At 35.6% G+C, this 22,104-nt stretch overlaps 2 protein-coding genes across 2 annotated transcripts; one reads left to right on the forward strand and one right to left on the reverse strand.

Annotated features, from left to right (window-relative positions):
- Positions 1-421: 421 nt before the first annotated feature.
- thap3 (THAP domain containing, apoptosis associated protein 3) lies at positions 422-2,251 on the forward strand. Its single transcript, XM_056450066.1, has 4 exons — positions 422-736; positions 828-1,023; positions 1,098-1,256; positions 1,348-2,251. The coding sequence occupies exons 1-4, from the start codon at positions 663-665 to the stop codon at positions 1,567-1,569; spliced, it is 651 nt and encodes a 216-aa protein (XP_056306041.1). The 5' UTR covers positions 422-662; the 3' UTR covers positions 1,570-2,251.
- Positions 2,252-3,986: 1,735 nt separating this feature from the next.
- On the reverse strand, positions 3,987-21,172 carry dnajc11a (DnaJ (Hsp40) homolog, subfamily C, member 11a). Its single transcript, XM_056449623.1, has 16 exons — positions 21,061-21,172; positions 19,588-19,717; positions 17,676-17,749; positions 17,445-17,546; positions 17,224-17,364; positions 14,091-14,213; positions 13,921-13,994; positions 13,303-13,492; positions 13,126-13,211; positions 10,437-10,553; positions 9,177-9,332; positions 8,884-8,953; positions 8,604-8,661; positions 8,357-8,499; positions 4,707-4,836; positions 3,987-4,528 (listed from the first exon to the last, which is right to left on the reverse strand). Exons 1-16 carry the CDS (start codon positions 21,130-21,132, stop codon positions 4,503-4,505), a joined length of 1,692 nt encoding a protein of 563 aa, XP_056305598.1. The 5' UTR covers positions 21,133-21,172; the 3' UTR covers positions 3,987-4,502.
- Between the last annotated feature and the right edge of the window lie 932 nt (positions 21,173-22,104).

Consider the following 22,104-nt stretch of genomic DNA (forward strand, 5'->3'; position numbering starts at 1 on the left):
CTTGTATTTTATTGCATGCATGATTTCCCTGTTGTTGGAGTGCTTTGGGTCTAAGAAAAGATTAAAAACATAAAAACATTATAAATAAAATGTTTTATTATTATTATTATTTAACCCACAACCCATTCAAACACTCCTGAGCATGTTCTAAGACTTCAATATATCATCAGGGGCTACAGGGATTAATTTTGTTTGGCCTGTATATTGTTTTTTTACTGTCAAAGTGTCAGTAGCACTTGACTTCGATTTTATGAACCACTAAGGACCACAGTTTCTGCTTAAAACGTATTAAATGTTCTACTGGCTAAAAATCAGCTATATTTTGCATGACCTGACGCTTAGGACATTAACAGCGAATGTACATTTTAGGGTAAACTATCCCTTTAAATGTTTTAAGACTGTGACGTCCTTCATTTCGCGTCACACGGGACTTTTATTTTGAAAGGCTCGGATGGAACCGCCAGGGAAAGTGAAGTAAATGTATTTTATTTAAAGAACTGATTTAGAAAATAACAACAAAAATATTTCCGAATGGTCTTTTACTGCAGATTACACTATAATGTAAATATAGATATCAAATAATACAAGACAGGTCTTCAGTTTGAATCATTTTGAGGCACTGCGGGGCTTTTTGAAATTCGCCATCTTTGTTCGGGGCAAAGATGCCGAAAAGTTGTTCTGCATCTAATTGCACAAATAGGTACAATAACAAAAACCCAGAGATCACGTTTCACAGGTAGGCGATGATAGACAGCTCACTTTTATGATGTTTTGAGTGCGTTGTGTTAAAGATATCATAAAGACATCTCACAAACAGTCTTTGTCAGGTTCCCTTTCAGTAAACCGTCGGTTCTGAAACAATGGCTTGAGAACATTGGACGTGAGGACTTTCAGCCAAGGAAACACATGGTCATCTGTTCTCTTCATTTCACTCCAGACAGTTTCAGTGGTTTGGGAAACCGCAAGAATCTGTTATGGAACGCAGTGCCAACCCTTTTTGCAGTGCCAACCCAGGATGCAAATGTAAGTCAGTTCAAAGATGTCATTTTCAATAAATGCGCATTCTATCCTTCTTGATATCATCTTTGTACCGTCAGCAAATTAATTCAAGAAAGAGGCTGAAGAGGGCTTTACAATCTGCTGCTGATAAATGGGATGGCATTACACCTGATAGGTTGCCTCTTTTCACTGAGGAGATGCATGAGGACACTCAAGACTGTAACAGTAATGAAGAGCCTTACTGTCAAAGCACAAAGGTGAATATTTTATCTTGCTGAATAGTTCTATATTTCTGTCCATATACATTAGGTGTGCAAACAATTCCTTTTTTAAAATATATTTTAACAGGTTTTTGCTGCTGCAGACCACACCTATGCCCTCTCTGATGCATGCACAACCAAAGCCCGTCTGTTTAATATTTTAGATGCCAACAGATGGCTGCGGAGAAGGTTGCAGGCCAAATGCAGGATGATAAAAAGGATGAAACTTAAACTGAAAGATGCTCAAAGAGAACTTCTAACTTTGCGTCAACAGATCAGACATAGGCATGTTAATCGCCAAAGCCATTAACAGGTAATAAAAAGTTAAAAAAAAGTTAATCTGAAGTCTTGGCCTTAGAAAAAGGGATTCAACAAGTATATTTATTCTAAAGCAGAAGTTTTCCAACCAACTTTTCTGTACTTTGGATTAGGATATTATTTACTGTGTAATTTTTAACACTTGACAATAAGGTCTCATTAGTTATTACATTAAAAATAAATGAGTAATAATCTGTTTACATTGTTATTTGTTATTAAAAATAAAATGTAAATTAGTTTGTTACCTTAGAAAGCTTTAATTAATACGAACACACAGCATCTGATTTAAAGGGCACCCATCAGATTATTTATTATACCTTTCAGAACATTAGAATTTTCTGCTTTTAACACATTGTGGCTGTTTTTGTTGCCTGTGCATTCAATGCTAGCCCTCCACCCGCCCACCATTCCCACGTGCCTGTCAGAGTGTGCCTCAATCTCTGCCTCGGCTGCATCAAATAAACAGCACAGTGACAGACATGAACGAAGCAGATCTCACGTAACGTTTTTGAGAAATACTACAGTAAGAGCTTTACTAATGATTATTTGACACACAGCGTACGCGTTTAACTTTACATGGTTTTTGCACGCAAATGTGACAGGATACACGTTAATATCCGCTTCTGTATGGATATCCGTTATGTTAATGTACAAAATAAACCTGATTAAACATCAACAAACTGGGATTGAAGCGTCTTCTTTTATAATTGTACTGACATGCAGCTGTGGTGATTAAGACGGTAAAATCGCTGTAAATCATTATAAACATGCACTGTTTTAAAAACCTTTTAAATTTGTAAAACTCATTCTTGATCACATTTGATGATAATAAATGAACTCAGCGAGCTGAACAGATCTTTTAATCCCATTTGCTTTGCGCATGTCCTGTCTTGTTGATATGATTATACGTGCTACTATGGACATATGTTAAAACTCGGTTGTCAATCAATTCAGTGGGTGGGGAAACTGCACTCCTTTGTCAGTTTGCGGTGGGCCTCAAAATGGGAGGGGGTTTGAATACAATTTTAACTTCAGGAAATAAAAAAAAAGACTTATTGTGTTTATCACCCCAATATGACTGTGGACACACTACACCTACACACAGTTCTGTCCAAACAGCTAGCAAAAAATCTTTTTCATCATCATAGGCGCCCTTTAATAAAGCAAGGGTCTCTGCTGAAAAGTTTAAATAAGATTATTACATGTTTTATATCAAATAATGTAGTTGACTTACTTTAAAAATAAATGGCAATTCATCACAAGGCTTTAAAAGTTAATAAAAACTAACAATGACAATTACTTCTAAAATATTAATACTAATTGACAATATTTAAAAATACTGTTTTAAATTGTCCTGTAAGTTGTTTACTTCCTGTTAGTATTAATAGATATAGTTAACACTATGATTAGTTGTACATTTATGAACCTATGATATCAAAGCATTATAATAAATGTATTGCTCATTCTAATGCATTTACTAATAGAAGCTTATTGTGAAGCATTACTATACACTCTCAGAAATAAAGGTACATGAGCAGTCACTGGGGCAGTACCTTTCAAAAGGTACATATTTGTACCTGAAGGGTCCATAATGGTACCTCAAAGGTACTTTTTAGTTACCTTTATTTCTGTACCCATATCTATTGCAGAGAGTGTAGAACCTTGTGGTAAAGCGTTACATATTAAATTATACCCCTATTTTTTAACATTTGAGGTAATGCTATGCAAGTTCTCACTTTATAAAATTAAAATCTGCCATGTACACCATTCCAAAACAATATATATTTCCACTGTTCCTTAACAATTTATTTTAAAAACGATAGTCTATACGTGCTGCAAATGGCCATTGGGTGAAATATAACATTAAACTTCTTTGAACAAACCAATACTCCAGTCAACAGTTAGATTGTTTTTTTTTAACATCATTCAACTGGCAAGTGTGCAGAATGGGCACATTTCATATAAACTATGACCGCCCTCCTCCACAAAAAAAAGGGAGATTCCATACAGTCTTTCAAATATAAGATAAATCAAGACAAATATTAAAGTACTTGCATGAAGTCCTCACACACCAAAAAGGCAACAAATAGTTAAATCAACCTGAAGGAAAATTGAATGTGGATGTAGATGTTCCCTGTATGAATTATGGCACTAGAACGCAGGGATTAAAGGACATCAAACCCAAAATACAAGTTCCATTCCTATCCCTTCATCCACTGCTATTCAAGTCTTTGGACACAAGGTGGGAGACTAGTCCTACATGAGATTTAGCACACAGTTCACACTCTCTTTCCTCAATCACCACACACGAACAGTATCTGCATATTGTGTCAATTCTTACAGTTAAAATAATGTGATCAAGAAGAAAATGTAAATGATTATCACTAAGAACATGCTTTTCCTCCTAAATAATTGCAATATCGTTTATTTGGAAGCTGGTGGTACAAAAAGTCAGTCATAGAAAGTAGGCTGACAACTGGGATTCACCAGCTCCTGCGGGATTCAGTGAATCGAATCAAGCAGCAATGGTTTCTCAGCGATGTAATGAGGATAAAATAGCTCTCTCTGGTGAGTGCTGATTACAGGCACTGTTGTGGATCCATATTTCAGGAAGAGGGCCTTTGTTTTAAAAACTGTTTTAAGGCCTGCCAACGCAAAAAATATCTATATATATTTATGTTGTCTGGTTTTTCTGGCAAAGGTCATCATTTTATTAGTGGAAATCCAGCAAATTAAACGTTCCAATGCAAATGTTCTACTTTGCGAAACATTGTGAAGAATAGTATTTAAAAGAGCACAAAATAAAGGATAAATAGGTATATGAAGACTTCTAAGGGCACAGAGTGTTTCCAGGGCACTACTTTGTGTCTCATCAGTCTATACCAGTCCAAGCTGTCCCCCATTCAGCTCAAGAGATACATGTTCCTAAGTGTCATTATCAATCCTGTGGGCTACAAGGGAGAAGAGAGAGACAAAACAACAAGAGATTTTAAATTACAACCAGAATAGCATTCATCTTTACTGCTGGAGAACACAATTAAGTATTTATCATAATGAATGTCGGGATAACTTGGATTAAAATAAATGGTATGAAAGCTGTATATTGTTTGGTTTGGTTTATGTACTCACATTGTTTTGGTATCCTGAGTGCTTCTGTGTCACCACATAGAACTTGGTGCATCACACCTCTGAACTGATACAGCACCTTCAGACTCTTCTCCTCACCCACGCAGGGGTCATAGAAGCCCGGTAATCCAGCCTGAGGACAAACACGCAAAAAAAAAAAAAAAAATTGTACACCAGCAGTGCTTAAAGGAACACTATTACGCAGCGCCAGAAAACAGTTCCCAGCTAGATAAGCTGGTGGTCACTTGAGTAATATCATTGCGCCTGTTGTAGCCATGGTGCAGCAGCAAAGTTCCTTGATTACTATGCCGAAATGAGAGCATAGATCCTAGCCACACTGGCCTAACAAAATTGTATTTTCGGTTGATTCTTCGTAGACAGTAAAACTAGAAAAGAGTCATGGTTTAAATAGAAGGATTATCAAAAATCTTTGGTCATTTAAATGAGATGATAATATCTAATCCGATTCAATAACCTATGCCAAGCTAAAAGTGCTACCTCCAGACTCTGAGATTATCTGAATGGATTCAAAAATGTTCAAAAACAGATTCAACTATAAAGGGAAGTTGTAAAATTAGCCTATTACCAAAAAAAGTGGAGTGTTTCTTTAAGATTAGTATTTCTGAAGGTTTTTTGTATCACATTTTTGAGGGTTTTGGATCAGTTTAAGCAATCCGTAACTAACTATTAGGCCACATTTGCACCACAGATATTGATGGGCAATTCCGATTTTGTGCCTGTATCTGATTTTCTTGATAATTAGTATTCAATAATCAATCATAATATTAATGTCATGTCCATGTGTTGTGATTTATGCATAATTTGAAAAATAAAAAAAGTTTAGTCACATTGCTTACACGATGGATGTTACACTCTCTTTAACATGCTGCTTAAATGCATCAACATGTGATAAATGACTAAATACATTTGTTGGTACTTGTATGTGGTATGTTTTTTTTTTCTCGTCCTATTGTATATGAGGTTTAGGATTCATGCAGGACTCAGTTCTGAGGTGTCAGCATCAGAGTCGTCATCATTCCCTAACATTTTTCAATTACATATGATTCGTAATGATGGTTAGAAATCTTATCCACCTGCTTAGATTGCAGATGCAAATGGACATATCCAAATTATATTGAATTTATTTCCACATATGAATGAGGCCTAAAACTGATCTCAGTATCTCAGATTTTATTTTTTATTATTATTATTACACATACATGAACCATATCCAATATGTGCCACATGGGAATAAAATTAGGTCACTTAAAGCATGCAGTGTAAATGTGTCCTTAGAGGTGCAAGATTATGATATTTTAGGCCAGGGGTGCCCAAACTTTTCTCATGAAGGGCCAAAAACCAAACTTGGTTGAGTCTAGTGGGCCGAAGGTAAATACAGTTGCCATACATTTTATAATGAACTTATTAAATTAAAAACAAATCAACTTTTGCCTTGATTTACTCGCCGATGTCTTCTGCACCATCCTCTATCCATCAAGTAACAGTATTTGCTTTTTTAAAACCATTTGCAACAATTAATTGAAATATTTAATTTGAGTTTAATAATAAATACAACAACAAAACAGGTTATGTAAAATTATAAATGGTGATCTCTGTGTTAAAGGAATTCGCCCCAATCACACTCCTCTCAGATGGGATGGTGGACCAAATCCAAGTTTACAATGGGCCAACTTTGGCCCACGGGCCCTACTTTGGGCATCTCTGTTTAAGGCCAGTATATTAGAATTTTAAACAGACCCTTGCAACACATTTTTCACACAAATTATCAAAACGTGCACAATATTTTTATCAACCCTGACTTTAAGGGTTTGTTAAATTAGTTATTTAAGTAAATCTTTTATTTGCTACAATTATTTCTAGCTTTTATTAACAAAAACATTGTAAAACATTGTATTTAAACATTCAACTTGAAATTCACTCATTTTCTTTTCGGCTTAGTCCGTTTACTAATCTGGGGTCGCCACAGCAGAATGAACCACGAACTTATGCAGCACATGTTTTATGCAGCGGATGCCCTTCCAGCCACAACCCATCACTGGGAAACATCCACACACACACTTATACACTACGGTCAATTTTAACATACCCAATTCACCTGTACCACATGTCTTTAGACTGTGGCGGAAACCGGAGCACCCGGAGGGAACCCATGCGAACACGGGGAGAACATGCAAACTCCACACAGAAATGCCAACTGACCCATGCCTAGGCTCGAACCAGCGACCTTCTTGCTGTGAGGCAAACGTGCTACCCACTGCGCCACCGCGTTGCCTCAACTTGAAATGTCTTTTTAAATTGTAATACTCCTGTGACAGCTAATTTTAAAGTTGGAAAAGCTAAACTTGTCACACCATTTACTCGAGCAGTAATATTATTACCATTTTTTAAATACTAAAAGTCTTTGTTCTTTTAAAGAACTTTTAAAGCATTTGCATTTTGTTTTCAATTTTACATGAATTTACAGTTTTCAGAAAGATTCAAATATTTGTCTTTTGGAAAAATATTACAAAGCGAGAGCAGGCACAACTGAGCTTTACAGGGTTTATACGGTCATGGAAAACCTGGAAAAGTCATGGAATTTTGACATGGCATTTTCGAGGCCTGGAAAAGTTTTGGAAAAGTCCTGGAAATTAGTTTAACAAATATCTGTATACTTGAATTAGGGCTGCGTGATATTGGAAAAATCTGACATTACGGTATTATGTATTTCTGTGATATATTGGGATGTGAATACAATTTCACCAGATGATTTAACAGGTTTTTTTGGATTGATTGGGGGGATTTTGTAGAGCAGTGAATCTCAAATAATATATAACAAATAAATTACAAGCATAGATAAATAAAATATATAAACATAAAGGTGAACTATAGTTTTCAGGTTTTCACTATTCAGATACAGTTATTGAATTATCAACACTGCATAGTCTTCATTGGATATTATTTCATCTTTATTAAAATTACAAAACATTTCTTGTGGCTGGATGTTTTAAAATGAAATATTGAAATGTTTACACAGTCAAAGGCCTTAAAAAGGACAGTTTACTCAAAGATTAAAATGCACTCACTATTTACTCACACTTGTTTCAGTACTGTAGGAGTTATTAAATTATATTCTTTTTGTGTTCATTTAAAAAAAGAAAACTCATAAAACAAGTGAAGGGTGTAATGAAAATGGTAAGCCATTTTTGGGTGAACTATCGCTTTAAAAATGCATGCAGATGATAAACTTTTACTTCATTATGATTAAACTCTATAATAAACTACAATCCCAACATTGCACATCCTGTAATGTGACGCATTGCGATATCGATGCTGAAACGATATATTGTTCAGCCCTAACACAAATAGGTTAGTCGTCTTTACTTTTTTTCTGTCCTTGGCCAAAATCTTGCTCTCACATTGTTAGTGCTGTGTAAGCATTATCAAAATCAATATATAAACAAATTTAATCAAAATAGATTGTTGCATGTTCTATGACATGCTGTAATAAATTTGAACGTCATTGTTTTTCTTAATATTTACCATGTATATGTAGACATTACATGAAACATTACATCATGAATATGTACTTGAAAGTTCTAGAAAAGTCATGGAATTTTAGTAGTAAAAATGTGTATGAACCCTAGCTTTACCTTAGATGCTTCAGTGAGCATGAGCTTAGAGTCCTTCACCAGACACTGTAGAGGCACCGTCACATCAATGACCCTTGCCCTTTCATGCTTACGGCTGTTGTCTGTCACAAACTTGCCATACCAGGCATTGAGGATGATCAGACCTGAAAAAAGAAAAGAAAGACGTACGACTAACCAATCCCCCCCTTGGCAAAAAAACAAATAAAAATGCACCCTTTGATCATTATTGGAAGTTATGCAGTCATACCCATCTTAGACTCCTCTGCTTCGATAATTCTGCGCACAGACTCCTGCATCAGCAGAACCTAGAGAAAAGAGTGATTTCAAATAAGACTGCTTGTATATGCACATAGTGAAGGCGCACATTTATCACCCTGACACAGCGACTGATGTGCAGATAGGAACGATGGCCTGACGCTAACTCATTGTTTCTCCCAACACAAAGCGCCTGCCGTGAAAGTTATGACCACTTTAAATGGCCACACATTATAAATTATTTGCGGCGGATTTAGACATTATGAACTCACAGCTGCTTCTGCCTCTTGCTTCTTCTTGGCAACGTCTGACGCCGAACTCTCCCGCTGCTTCTCCAGCTCCCTAAACAAAAGACCAAAGGTTCGATGTTAATTTACCATTTGCTCTTTTACTCACACTTTCAAAGCCATTTAAAAGGATTTCGCTCTATTATTTTCCAGACTCGTGGGGGATAAAGGTTGGAGACGAGTGCTAGGCAGTCAATTGGCCCATAAAAGACAACAAAATGAAACGGGCGGAGAATGTGACTGCAACTCTGCAGATGTAATCAGCTGAAAAGGCTTACTGTTCCTGCTGAGCACGAACATAAGGTTTGATAACCAGCCGCTGGATGGCCAAGTAGAACACGAGGGGTCCGACGGTGGCATAAAACACGGCGCTGGGTAGAAGCTGCTCTGTTAAGTGGATGGGGAAGAAGTACGTCTGACTCGCTCGGTTCAGCCTGTGAGGGACAAAAATACCACAGATTTAGTGCCTCTTAAAAAAGGAGTAATCTTCAAAGTAGAGCTGCAAGATACTGATCTTGGTTCCAAATATTTGCATGCGTTTATTCCATGCTTAACAGTACATTTATATCTAGAGCAGTCATCATGCATGCTCATTTTTAAACAATATTATTATTAGTTTTGTGTTAGATTAATATTGTAACATAGGTAGTAGGATAACAGTTATGTTAGGTGTTATGAACCCCAATTTATAATGCTCGTCTAGGGAGGGGTCAGCAACATAAAAAGGAAACGCAAGTCAGGGAATACAATTCTCTATTTATTTAGAGACAAAATACGTGCCTTTTCAAAAAGAAAATATAATGACAAAAGATAAATATATAATTAGGTATAAATATTAGTGTCAATTGCAATTGCAAAGAAAGCAACTTGACACTTCAAATGACGATTGTAGCAATTATATTTTTATGCCAGTAGATGGCAACAAACACCCATTTAAAAATGTTTTTGTTGTCAAAAAATTTTCAGATAAGATTCTTCTAAAATGTTGATTTAGTCAGTCATTTTTAGTAAATCTAAGTCTTTATGTGTGTGTCATTGGTCACAACAATTTACTATGAGGTTCCATTAGTTAATGTATTTATCAACATAGTTTAAAATTTATGAATGCATTATTAAAATCGAAACTTGTGCTTGTTAACATTAGCTAATGCACAAAGAGTGAACTAACAAACAAACAAACAACTATTTCATTAACAAATGTAAACAAAGATGCATAAATGCTTTAATAAGTGTATTGTTCATTATTTGTCCATATTAGTAAATACATTAACAAATGAAAACATATTGTAAACTATTACAGTGTTAATGAATATGATCGAGCTGTTAATTTAAATATTAAAGAGAGATTTAAAACATTCCGATTCCACAATAGTATAAAAAAAATTGTATAGCAGCGAATCAAATTTGGTCAGAACAAAACTACTTTTTATAGAGAATCATCATCTCTAATTATAACTGAAACAAACAAACCAAAAAAGGGATTCTCAGTTTATGTACAATCATGAAGCTGTAAATCAAAGTAATTAAAAGCCTTTTACTTGATCTTGAGCGAGACGCCCTGAGGTACTCCAACGCTGACGGTTGCGCCCAGGACACTGTGCCGACTGATTTTAGTCTCAGCACCATATTCCACTACAGTGCCGAAAAACCCTGACCTGCAACACAAGTGCTGTTAATTTCAACAAGCTACAAACAGAATGTGTGAATCATCAACACATTTGAGTGGGCGATTAATTGGCTGTGACAATTCAAAAATAAACTGCAGGTCATGCAGACCCAGAATCTAGAATATCAGACATAAAAGCTAAGGCCAAACACACAGATCCTGTTTGTTTGTATTCAGGACAGGTTTGACCAACAGAGGGTTCACAGAAATACTGCAGGGCTTTTCGCAATGTTTGATCTCAAAGTGAAATATCCATCAAACAAAAATACAATGCTAACTTAATACAGCTTGAGCCAAAGATAAAGATGTAAAACTAAATGGAGTGTAAGAATAGAAAGTTGGAAATGTATTATTATTATTACTTTTATTTAAACAATTCTCATTCTCAAGTATCATTAAATGATTTCAACTAGGTCAGTAACAGTAAAAATCTGCAATAATTATCAGAATCAGATAAGAGACATGAAATAAATCAAAATGTAGATGGAATATAATTCTAGATTATTTGTCATTATTAATGCTACAAACGTCTATATTAATGCTACAATTAAATTTATGCAAATGAAACAACATATTTACACTGACCTGCACTTACTAAAATATTAAAGGTGCAGTAGGTGATTGTCTTCAGAAACATATTTTGTTGTGCTGGTTGAATGTCTCTTCACATTCCAATACTAATGATTAAAATAAATGATCTAAATGTATTTATGCGCATTTTTATATTCAGGGTAAGGCATTGTCAGGCTGACAATTGCCCTTAATTCTGGTAAGTGGCCCAAACTGTCTGTCGACAGATGTAGATTTGAACATCTGTGCACCCGTTCATGCAGATCCGCCGTTTGCGTGTGCAAATGGACACGAGAGAGTGACAGCGGTAATAATATATGCCGAGTCAAAACTTTTTTTAGAATCCTGAATCAATATTGGGGTTATTTTTGCACGCTGGAGGAAGGATGACATGATGGCTAAAGGATTTCTTTTAGACATATAATGTTATCTTTTAAAACTCTTTTAGTCATGCAAAGCTTGTAGATTTTGTTGTTTTACGAATGGGTTATATGCACGGAAGTGTTGTCAAAGACTATAGAATACACAAGACATGTCACTCGTATACTTTTGAATGGGGAAAGTGTAACTGTCAATATGGCGAATGAAGCCCCGCCTTCTAGTACAGGAGCCAATCAGCGATCGCTATAGAATGACAATTCTCTGGGGGGAAGGGCACGGACCAGACGTGAGTTTCTGCAGACTTTGTTTGATACGAACATTTAGAAATGAAACTAAATAGACAGTTATTGTTTATTTTTATTAGTTGTTCGTAATGTGGAATTTAATCGTAAGCTTGGCTAGTAGTTTTGGAGAATTTGATGTTTCCCTATTCAAACAGAATGCCCGGGCATACTGCCTGAGAGGCGTTTCAAAGATGGCCGCTGAGTGAAATGACTTGCCTTAAAGGGACTTTGGTGTTGTTCAGCCATAAATCTTCTGGTAAACTATTTTCAGTTTCATAAAGGACCTTTTACAGCATTGATAATGTAGATTTTTATTTAGTTTAACAACAAAACATAAGTAAATATTGCTATTCCTCCTAGCCTGCTTTATTGAGGTGAAGTTGGTTTTATATTCACATCACATTGGCTAACTTTTGTACAATGACAACCTGTGGCACGGTCCCTATATTGTTTACCATGCTACTTATAGCATGCAAGTAAGGCCTAGTACTAATTGTTATTCCTGCACCCCACTGGTTAATCACTAAGCATACAGTGGTCGCTTTAGGACAAAGCGTGCGAGTGAGTGAGACCAGCGATCCTTGCATGCATGAAATATTGCACATTATGATGTTCTGCTCGCTACACAACTGAAAACGTGCTAGATATAATACAGTTTTCCGTTGGGAATTGTTGTATTATAAAGTACTGTAAAGTTTTCTAACTGGCGAATGACATGATCTAGTGGGTTGTCTACTGTCATGTTTACTGTGCGCATTTGTGATTTCAGGAGGCGTGGCTTTTATACGGCAGGGGAGGGATTGTGTTTCAAAGATATCATGCTAATCGATAGCATTTTGGCAAATCACCTACTGCACCTTGAAATACATTAAGTGTATAATATAATAAGTAAAATCAGAATAATTGCATGTTTTGAATTATTTAAAACGTCTTACAACATAATAGACAAAACCTAGGATAGTGGCAAATTATACAACTATATTAAAATGACAATTAGTATTTTGGAAATGCACTATTATCCTTCTCTCAATGTCATCAAATTATTTTTGTCCTAATAAGCCTGACAGGATTTTAGATACAGTCTTGTTACAATGAATAATATTTCATTGTGGGCGTCTACTGTAAACCATGGTTATAATTCATGATAATTATTCTTGCTCAGAAAAAGATAATTTAACTAGATATTAGTGTAATAATATTAAATGTAAAGTTGTGTCACACTTTGATTGATTAAACCGTATGTTAAAATGTATGTTTTTGTATTTTTATAGATTATATGAATTATAAAATAAACATTATAAAAAGGCAGAATGCACAGACACATACTTGACAGAGCCCTTGATCTTGGTCTGATCATCATCCTGGAATTTGTACTGGTAGCTCATCATGATAAATGTATGCGGAATTCCCAACTAGAATGATACAAAAGGTAAGTCTTAAGAAAAGTGCTTGGTACAAATTTGCATGAAGATCAGACTGTGACTATACAAAACAGCAACTGACCTGCACAGCAAATGTGAAATGGCTGCTTTTGGTGTCCCTTACAATGCTGGTATTCATGGAAGATTGAGTACCCCAGCGCCACTGTAAATAACCCATAGTGTTTTTGTCTAGGTGGCGTGCAAGCATAGTAGTGAGACCCGGCCGTATGCCACGCGATGAAAACTGCAAGCCACAATGAGCCGTTGTGAAGCTGAAAAACACACACATACATCTCTGAGGCATGTAAAGGTATCATGTCTTCATGGCACAACAGTTATAGAATATTTGTATTGTGGTAATTCAATAAATTACAAAAAGACATTGAAAAAACAAATCAGTGTTGTCCTCTTAATAACAAGTTTAATCATTTTCAAATACACACCTGTCATTTAAATGATAAATATGTATTCACAGATTGATAATACTTACCAGGACTAGTATTACGTTGAAATATATTCTTCTCTTATATAGCATTTTAGCACATTATACCATATTATGAATTACTGACACTGTCTAATGTCTCAGGATACAATACAATCAATACTAAGTAATTTGCAACAAAATTTTCCCCAAAACAGTGTATACTTAAAGGATTAATAATTAAACAACTAAAAGACCACTGAGATGTGCTGAACTTACCAGCGTGAAGTCAAGTTACGGAAAATCTTTAGGCCAAAGAGAGGGCCATGTGTGTCTCCTGCCCCAAACTCAACCTGTATTAAACATGTATGAACATGTCTGGTTACATGCTCAGCAAACATAATCAGTACATTAGTATGTCAAGCATTAACCGAAAAGCCCCCCCCTACCTCTCCCCAGCCTTTAGCCGAGGTGACGCGTCGCAAGGCCAAGCTTATGTTTCCTCCTCCATTGCCATTGTGCGTGGAGAGAGAGCCGGAAAGAATAGCCGTGTCTGAAGTGGTCAGAGGGGCCTTGAGAGCAGAGATGGACAGAATATCAAGATCAACAACTATGACATGTGAGTGTTGCCACAATATAAAGAAAAACATATAGTTCAAAACACAACTTTTAAAATGTTTTTAATATTCTTAATAATCTGCTACAAGGTATATACAGGAATCAGAGAATGAAACCTTTTTTTAAAACTCTTTCCATACATTTTAAGGTCACTTTAAGTTTCAATCGGTAACATAGGCGACATTTTAAATAGCAGTATATTTAAATAAACTAAAACATTATTCATATAGTGAAAAAAATGCTAATTCACTCTAGAAATCTATAGACCTTTTTCTTCGTTGCTGCATGGAGGGCGCCACAGTGACCAGCGCTTTACGGTAGGGTGCTTAGAACTTCCGTTAAGAATTGTCATTAGCCAGAGCAGCGTTTCTCAGCTGGGTGTTAATAATGTTTTCAGTGGCTTACAGAGTGTTTTTGTGATGCAAAACTTTAATTTTGAAAAAAGACATGTGTTAAAGCTGTTATACTTCTGTCAGATGTGGTTCTAGTGCGAGAGAAAAACGTTCTCATAATTTAGTGTCTGCCATTAGATCAGATGCTGAAATATAGCATCAGTGTTCCTGACCTGTCAGCTGTTATACTGTACTCCGTGGCTCTTTAATGCAAACACATGCAAACAATCATCACTGCATTATAAAGAGCAAACCATATTACTGGCATGTAATATAACAGGCGTTTAAACCATGCATTTTCCAAAAATTACCAATAAAAGTCTGTTACTGATACTCTGCTGGCTGATTTGAATGTTGATTCTAACTGGGAGCTGTTATGTTTCATTTGGTTCATTTGTGTTGTGTAGTATTTACCAGGGTATGTGTTTTTCTGTCATTTCAAAATGCCATTTTGTACCACTTAATCAATGTGTTAGTGGGACAGTACAGGCTATGTGTGAATGTCAAAAATTTTGGTGAATTACATTTGTTTAAGTTGGTTATATACTTAAGAACAAGAGGAAATGTTGACTTAAGAAATGACGAGGCTTCATTTAAACGGCAAAAGATGCTGTCTGACAACGAGGGAAAAATGTTTTCCACCCCATTAGATCACATTTTAAAAAAAATTATCAGTCCAGGAGGTGGTGCTGATCAACAGCAGTATCAGTTCAAAGACATTAAAAGCAAGTAAAATATATTAAAGCTATCATTTCAGAGCTGTCTGATTGTGACTCAGCTGCCGACCGGAAGTTTGAAAGCATCCTCCTTGCACATACATGTAAAGCATAATGGATAATTTTGCATTCTAAGAAAAAAAAATCTATAGAACAGCAGAAATAACAGCTTTGCCTTGGTTACTGCAGTGAACAAAGCAGCGTGATGTCAGACCTAACAGGATTTTATCGATTTCATAAACTACACAGCACCCCAATATTCACAGATTAATTTCAGGCAAACATTAGCATATATTAACCATACATAACATAATCATCAATGATACAAAATGTAATATTGTGTGAAATAGCATTTAGGGCTTTTAATATTTTGAAGGGCCTTAAATTTCTCTAAACTGATTTATCAACTTGTAATACTTTTTCTTTTAGACCCTGCAGACAGCCTGTGTTAACGTCAATGCACTGAAAAATGAATATGTCAAGTGACATTATTTTGGAAGAATATTTACATGTACATATCTGCATTGTGTCTAATCATAACTTAGAATCACATGACATACACTACTGTGCAAAAAAACTGTGGTGGTTCTTTAAGCAACATATTTACTGAAAGTATGACATGAAAGTCTTATGGTCACCCATACTGCATTTATTTAAACAAAATACAGTGTAAACTGCATTATCCATTTTAACATTTGATTCTGTAACCAAGTAATTTATTAATATATTAGAAAAAGCAGAATTTCATGTAATATTGGAAAAAAAAAAAAGAGTCATTTATTTCTTCCAGCCTTCAGTTTCACATGATCGTCAGTAAACATTTCTTAGTATCATCCGTGTTTAATGGATGCTGTGCTGCTTATTATTTGTAAAACTGCTTATTATTTGTAAAATTATTTGTATTATTTGTAATTTGTAAAAACAGTGATGAGATACTGTTTTCATGATTCCTTGATGAAAATAAAGTTCAAAAGCACAGCATTTATTTGAAACAAATTTTTCATTACATTAGTTATTACTGCAATCAATTGAATGCATTCTTGTGAAAACATTTGTTTTGTTTCAAAATAAAATCTTAAAGACCGAAAAAGTTCCAGAATTTCAGACAGCAGTGTCACTATGTAATATAAAATGCATAAATAATGTGACTACTTAAAAATGTATAGTGTTAAATGGTATGTGATTATATAAATTATTAATTTAATGCATCAAAAACATGTTGAACTTTTACTTGAAATGTACCCCACATTCCTGCAAAAATCATATTTGCTAGATTTACAATAAAGCCATGGTAATAGTAAGTGATTAGTAGATGTTGTTGTTGTTGTTGTGCAATATATCAACTGCATTCCTTGTCAGTGTAGTAGGCAAGTTAAATTAAACTAGTTTATTTATTTTCATTTGTGGTATCACAGAATTCTGTAACAAACACAAACAATGCTGTATTGGTTGAATAAATGACCGGCAAAGCAAAACACTTTTGCTAGAGCATGCACAGCACTATACTTTCTCTTCATTCAAACTAATCTGATAAATTCTGTGCAGAACCAGCACAGTATAGTAAAAACACATTTATTACAGTTTTTGTTCATGTTAGTTAATGTTAGTTAATGCAAATACAGATGTTCATTGGTAGTTGCATTAACTAATGTTAACATGCATGAATTTGAATGTTAGTAATGCATTAGTAAATGTTGAACTGAGTAGTTCATAATTAGTTCATGTTATTTAATACATTAATTCAACCTTATTGTAAGGTGTGACCAATAATTTTGCTGGCATGATCAAAGATGGCAAAAATATACAGTTTAGTTGCTGTCTGTATTAGTGAAGTTACAGATTAGAAAAGACTGTACCTCTATGGACTGGGATATGTGCATTTTGTTGATCTCAATGTGCGGTAAACCTCCACTTCCGCCACCACCAGAGAGCTCATCATAATCCTCTTCATAGTAATCAAAAAGGTCTGTCGCATCAATGCCCACACTTATTGTCCCCTGAGTGAGACAGTGAACAATCAGCAAGACCTGTATTCATGTTTTCAGCAGTTGCTGCTTTTGATGGCATTAGGTCAAACCTTAGGGTTGGTCCTTTGCTGTAGTCTTCTCTCCTCTCTCTCTCTTTGAAGTCGCTCATACTCTTCACGGATCTCTGCTGGCGTTCTTTTCCTCTCCACTACCTAAAAATAGTTTTATTGTGTAGTAAGCACAAAAAAGAAAGACACAAAATCCCACTGGGGAAATGGTTTGCTTGATATATGATGGAACTATGCTGTAGTGTTTATTAGTCTTCTGAAACTTTAACTTACCTCCCATCCTTCAACATCCAACCCTTTCTTCCCATATATGTCATAAATTGCTCTAGCTTGCGGGTCACTAAGCACTGCGGAAGAAAATAATTCAAATATTCATGAGTAGGAATTAAAATGTTGGGCTTCATTAAAGAGAAGCTCATTTTTAAAAGGGATAGTTTACCCAAAAATCATGTACATAACCCCTTTCCACTCATTGGTACAGTACTTTGCTGTTCAGTACGCTTTTATGGTTATTTACACGGTCAAAAGGTACCAATAAGCGAACCGTACTGTATCACTTTTTGGGTACCCTTTGCAAGGGGTACCTAACACAACAAAAGGGTACCAAAAGCCGGTGCAAGATGCGCAACTGAATGCGCGACAGAGATATGTCACCAGCGCCTACACAAGCCAGGAGAATAAAAAAGGAACTGCCATTTTTATATATATTACATCGTAATACTATATACATATAATAATGAGCCATGGTCGACACGAGCTCAAACAAACCTTGTCGTCGTCTTGATGAACACCCACAAAGCCAAGAAGAACAAAATCTGCCATGTCCTGTTTTTGTTTTATGAGGCCGTCTAAAAGTGTGAGCGATTTCTCTTTCTCCAGACAGTTCGCGATCGCTTGTGTGTGTGTGTGTGTGTGTGTGTGTGTGTGTGTGTGTGTGTGTGTGTGTGTCTACATTTAAAATAATGAACTTCTTAAGCTGATGATAATAACGTAAGCCTGAAAAAACAAAGCAGCAAATGATTCTTTCAGAAACTTAAAACATGAACAAACTGAAAAGTTTAACTATTAGCATAACCTTTTGCATTATTATGAACTCAGAATGACGGAATTACTTTCTAACAGAGGTTACATGTGCTGGTGAAGATTACAGATACAGATGAGAGGTTTGCACTGACTGTGGGCTACATTATGCATGTTGTTTTTGTACCCAAATAAGGACTAAATGTATGCTGTGTGTACTTTTTCTGTAATTGGTAAAATACTGTAGACTGTAAGGGTCTGTATGTGTTCATATATGTTGCATTAATTTATTTATTTTATATAATTGCAGATGTTACAGTAGGCTACTCCGCACTATCATTGATATGCAGTTAAAATCAAATCATGTTCATAGAAAGGTTAGTAATAACCATTTATACACAAGTATTTATGTGTATAAAGCATATGTTTTGTGAGAAGTGTTTCTCATATAATACGTTAACGACCCGTACACCTTTACTTTGACATTTCCTTGAGCGAGAATCATGTCGACTAAAACTTTCTGTCATACACCATGCCCATTGGTACCCTTTTAGCAGTGAAAACACGCAAGCCTCATAAAGGTACCCCGTACCGACCCATATCGTAATGTACCAGTCTGTGGAAGCGGGCCATTAATTAGCTCTGCTGAACACAAATAAATATATCTTTGAAAAATATTGGTCACTAAATTGTTTAGGTTCAATATTTTAACCATACAAAGAAAGTCAAGTGGAACTAAAACTAAATAACTAAGTGGAACTAAATCTAAATATCGTCTTTTTACTTAAGCAGAGACACTTTATTTTAGGGTGTCCTTGTTACACATATTCCAAGTAATTACTATAGTAATTATAATTAATTATGCATAATTGCATGCAAATAACCTTAGACTTAACTCTCAACCTGACCCTAGCCACACTGCAAGAACAAGTAATTAATTAATATTACTCTGTATTTAAATGAATATTTAAACCACGACAAGGACACCTTAAAATAGTGTGACAAAAAAGTAGAATGCATAATAACACAAGAGTTTATTTTTGAGTGGAATATCCCATTGTGAAACTCAAAAACATCTCCTTGATAGTAAAAACAAACATCACAATGAAACAAAAGGCCTTGCTTTGACAGATTTTAAAAGGCTGAGTGTGCTAAAACATTGTACCTTCGTATGCTTGGTGGACCAAGTTAAAAAGCTGCTCTGCCTGTTTCTTGAGCTCTGGATCTCTGTGCTTGTCTGGGTGGTACAGCATGCAAAGACGGCGATATGAAGCCTTGAGCTCTTCCTGTGTAGCCTGAATGTACAGGTAAAAAGAAATGTTTGTGTTTTTAGGTAATTAATTAGGGAATACAGCATAGGACAAAAAAGTAAAAGAGCAACTCCAGTGGTATGGATGTGGTATTTGCAGTAAAAACTCAAAACATAAATTCACAGAGAAAGGATATGTTAACATTATAATGAAACATCTGTTTATATTTGCCAAAACTACTAACCACAGAATTATGGGATCAGAAACATATCAACCTGTAAACATATTTTAGATTTTAAATGAGGGAAGCATGCATGCGTTATGGATGTGACCAAAAAAGTCTGCAAGTTCATAGTATATACAAGATACTTTGTAAAAATTCTGTGAATTAAACTGTACAACCCAAAAGAAACGATGCTAATTAAAAGATCAGAGCTTGCTCTCTATAGAACAAAGATGATTGATGAAAAAATTATGGATGTGACACCTCTCCGTTATGGACGTCACAGATGTTAAAGTGCCACTTGTGTGACTTTGGTAAATCAAATAATATTATTTGAAAACATTGACATTTTGAGTATTTTTTTACAATAGTTTAAAATATAAGGCCACACAATAAAACTTTAAAAACGTTTCGCTATTTTGGTGAAAACTTGGTGAAATTTCTTTCATTGCAAGGTTGACATTTGCATGAAATTGCTCAAAAGTACAAAAGTCAAAACCCATCAAAACCTTCTTAACACCACTGTTCTTACTAATGCAAACTGTCAACAATGTTCTCATTTACTCACAGTCCAAACTTTATGCACATTTTCACCAAAGTTATAGACCAAAACTAATAATACTAACAAAAACTAAAAAACGACCAAGTTTTAAAGTCAACATCAGATCTCCACAGAAATAAAAGCTATTTTTGATACAGTAAATGCTAATAGTTTTATTTTGGTTAACTATTCTATTTAACTATTCTTTAAAAGAGTTGACCAAATAAACTCTGGACATTCTGTTGGTGTTAAATAGTAGCTTCTAATATACTTTGCAAAGCTTTCGTTGTTGAAATGAAGTCTTCAGGAGCAGTTTCACTTTTACTGTTGAGAAGCGTCAACAACAACGGCTTAATCAGTGTTTACAGTCAATGTTTCACGGGTAAGTATTAAAAGAACAAAAGACAAACACACATTATGTGTATCAGATCTTTTAGTGTTCATGCAGTCAAATTCCTGCATGAAGGCAATGATAAGTAAGGGTCACGGTGTGCTGACTGAGCCACAGCTTAACGACATGCTGTCGGCTCCTGCTTAAACACGCCGTGTCTGAAGCGCCTGCTTTTCCTATTCACTCGCGACTCTCTCGTCTTAAACTTCTTCCTTAACAGAAATATGTCATACCTCTCTGCGGACGTTTAACAGAGAATAATAGTCATCATTGTCAATTTCATCTTCCTCCAAGGCCGCCGCCATATTTACCACCTTTCATCCCCGCCCCAGCGATAGATCAAACTACGCTGATCTTTGGCGTGCGGAGTTGGAGCGCATGGAGATATTCAGCGCCACCCTCAGGGTGGGAGTACATATATTGGGCCTGTCCCAAAGATATAACAGACATGTCCCAATATCGACAACCTTAATTACTTATATATTTTTTACCTTAGAGGCCTTAGTATGAGGTCATATCTCAAATGGCACTCCTAAACTCCTTTATGTCTTCTTCTTAAGTCTGCACTTTCAAGTCATGATGCTGTTTCGATTGTAGCAGGGTTGAATTTTGCTTGAAGCTCAGTTGAAGGGTGTCAAAGAATCAAGAGTGCAAAAGAGGTGTTCGTGAGCACTTTACCCACACAGCAACATTTCTCTGGCCCACACAATCAGGTTTTGCTTGGCCCACATGCCGCAGTGGATTTCGGTACATGACTGCACTGAGTCTGGCTTCCAGACAAGGACCAAACAAGGACCATATCTTGGTCAAGTCTGAGCCAAGTCAATAATAACTGGGCCAGATAGTTTAGTGTGTCACAATTGCAATGAAATTGATAAACCCACTATGAGTGTGCTTTTTCTCAAAGCGACCTGATTGGTAGAATTTTTTTCTTTACTCAAAAATAATTTTATTGCAATTTAAATATGGGTCAAGATAGGCCAAACTTACGTGGCCCACATATCAATTTTTAACATCTGGGGCAAATACTACATTTTACATCTGGCTCAAATCTTGTGTGCCACCTTAAAGACAGTACCACCTCTGCCAAACCCAGGCCATGTTTGACCCACATACTATGCCTGTGCCGGATTAATGCCTCCTGTGCCAGCTTTATGCCAAATCTGGGCCGGAATTCTTTGCTACCTGGGTATTAAAAGTTAAAATTATGAATAGGACATCATTTGGTCTTACAGTTTAAGGAATTGTGTACATTCGAGCGTACATGTGCTGCATTT

The sequence above is a fragment of the Danio aesculapii genome, chromosome 23 (genome assembly GCF_903798145.1).
Source record: "Danio aesculapii chromosome 23, fDanAes4.1, whole genome shotgun sequence".
Classification (NCBI taxonomy): domain Eukaryota; kingdom Metazoa; phylum Chordata; class Actinopteri; order Cypriniformes; family Danionidae; genus Danio; species Danio aesculapii.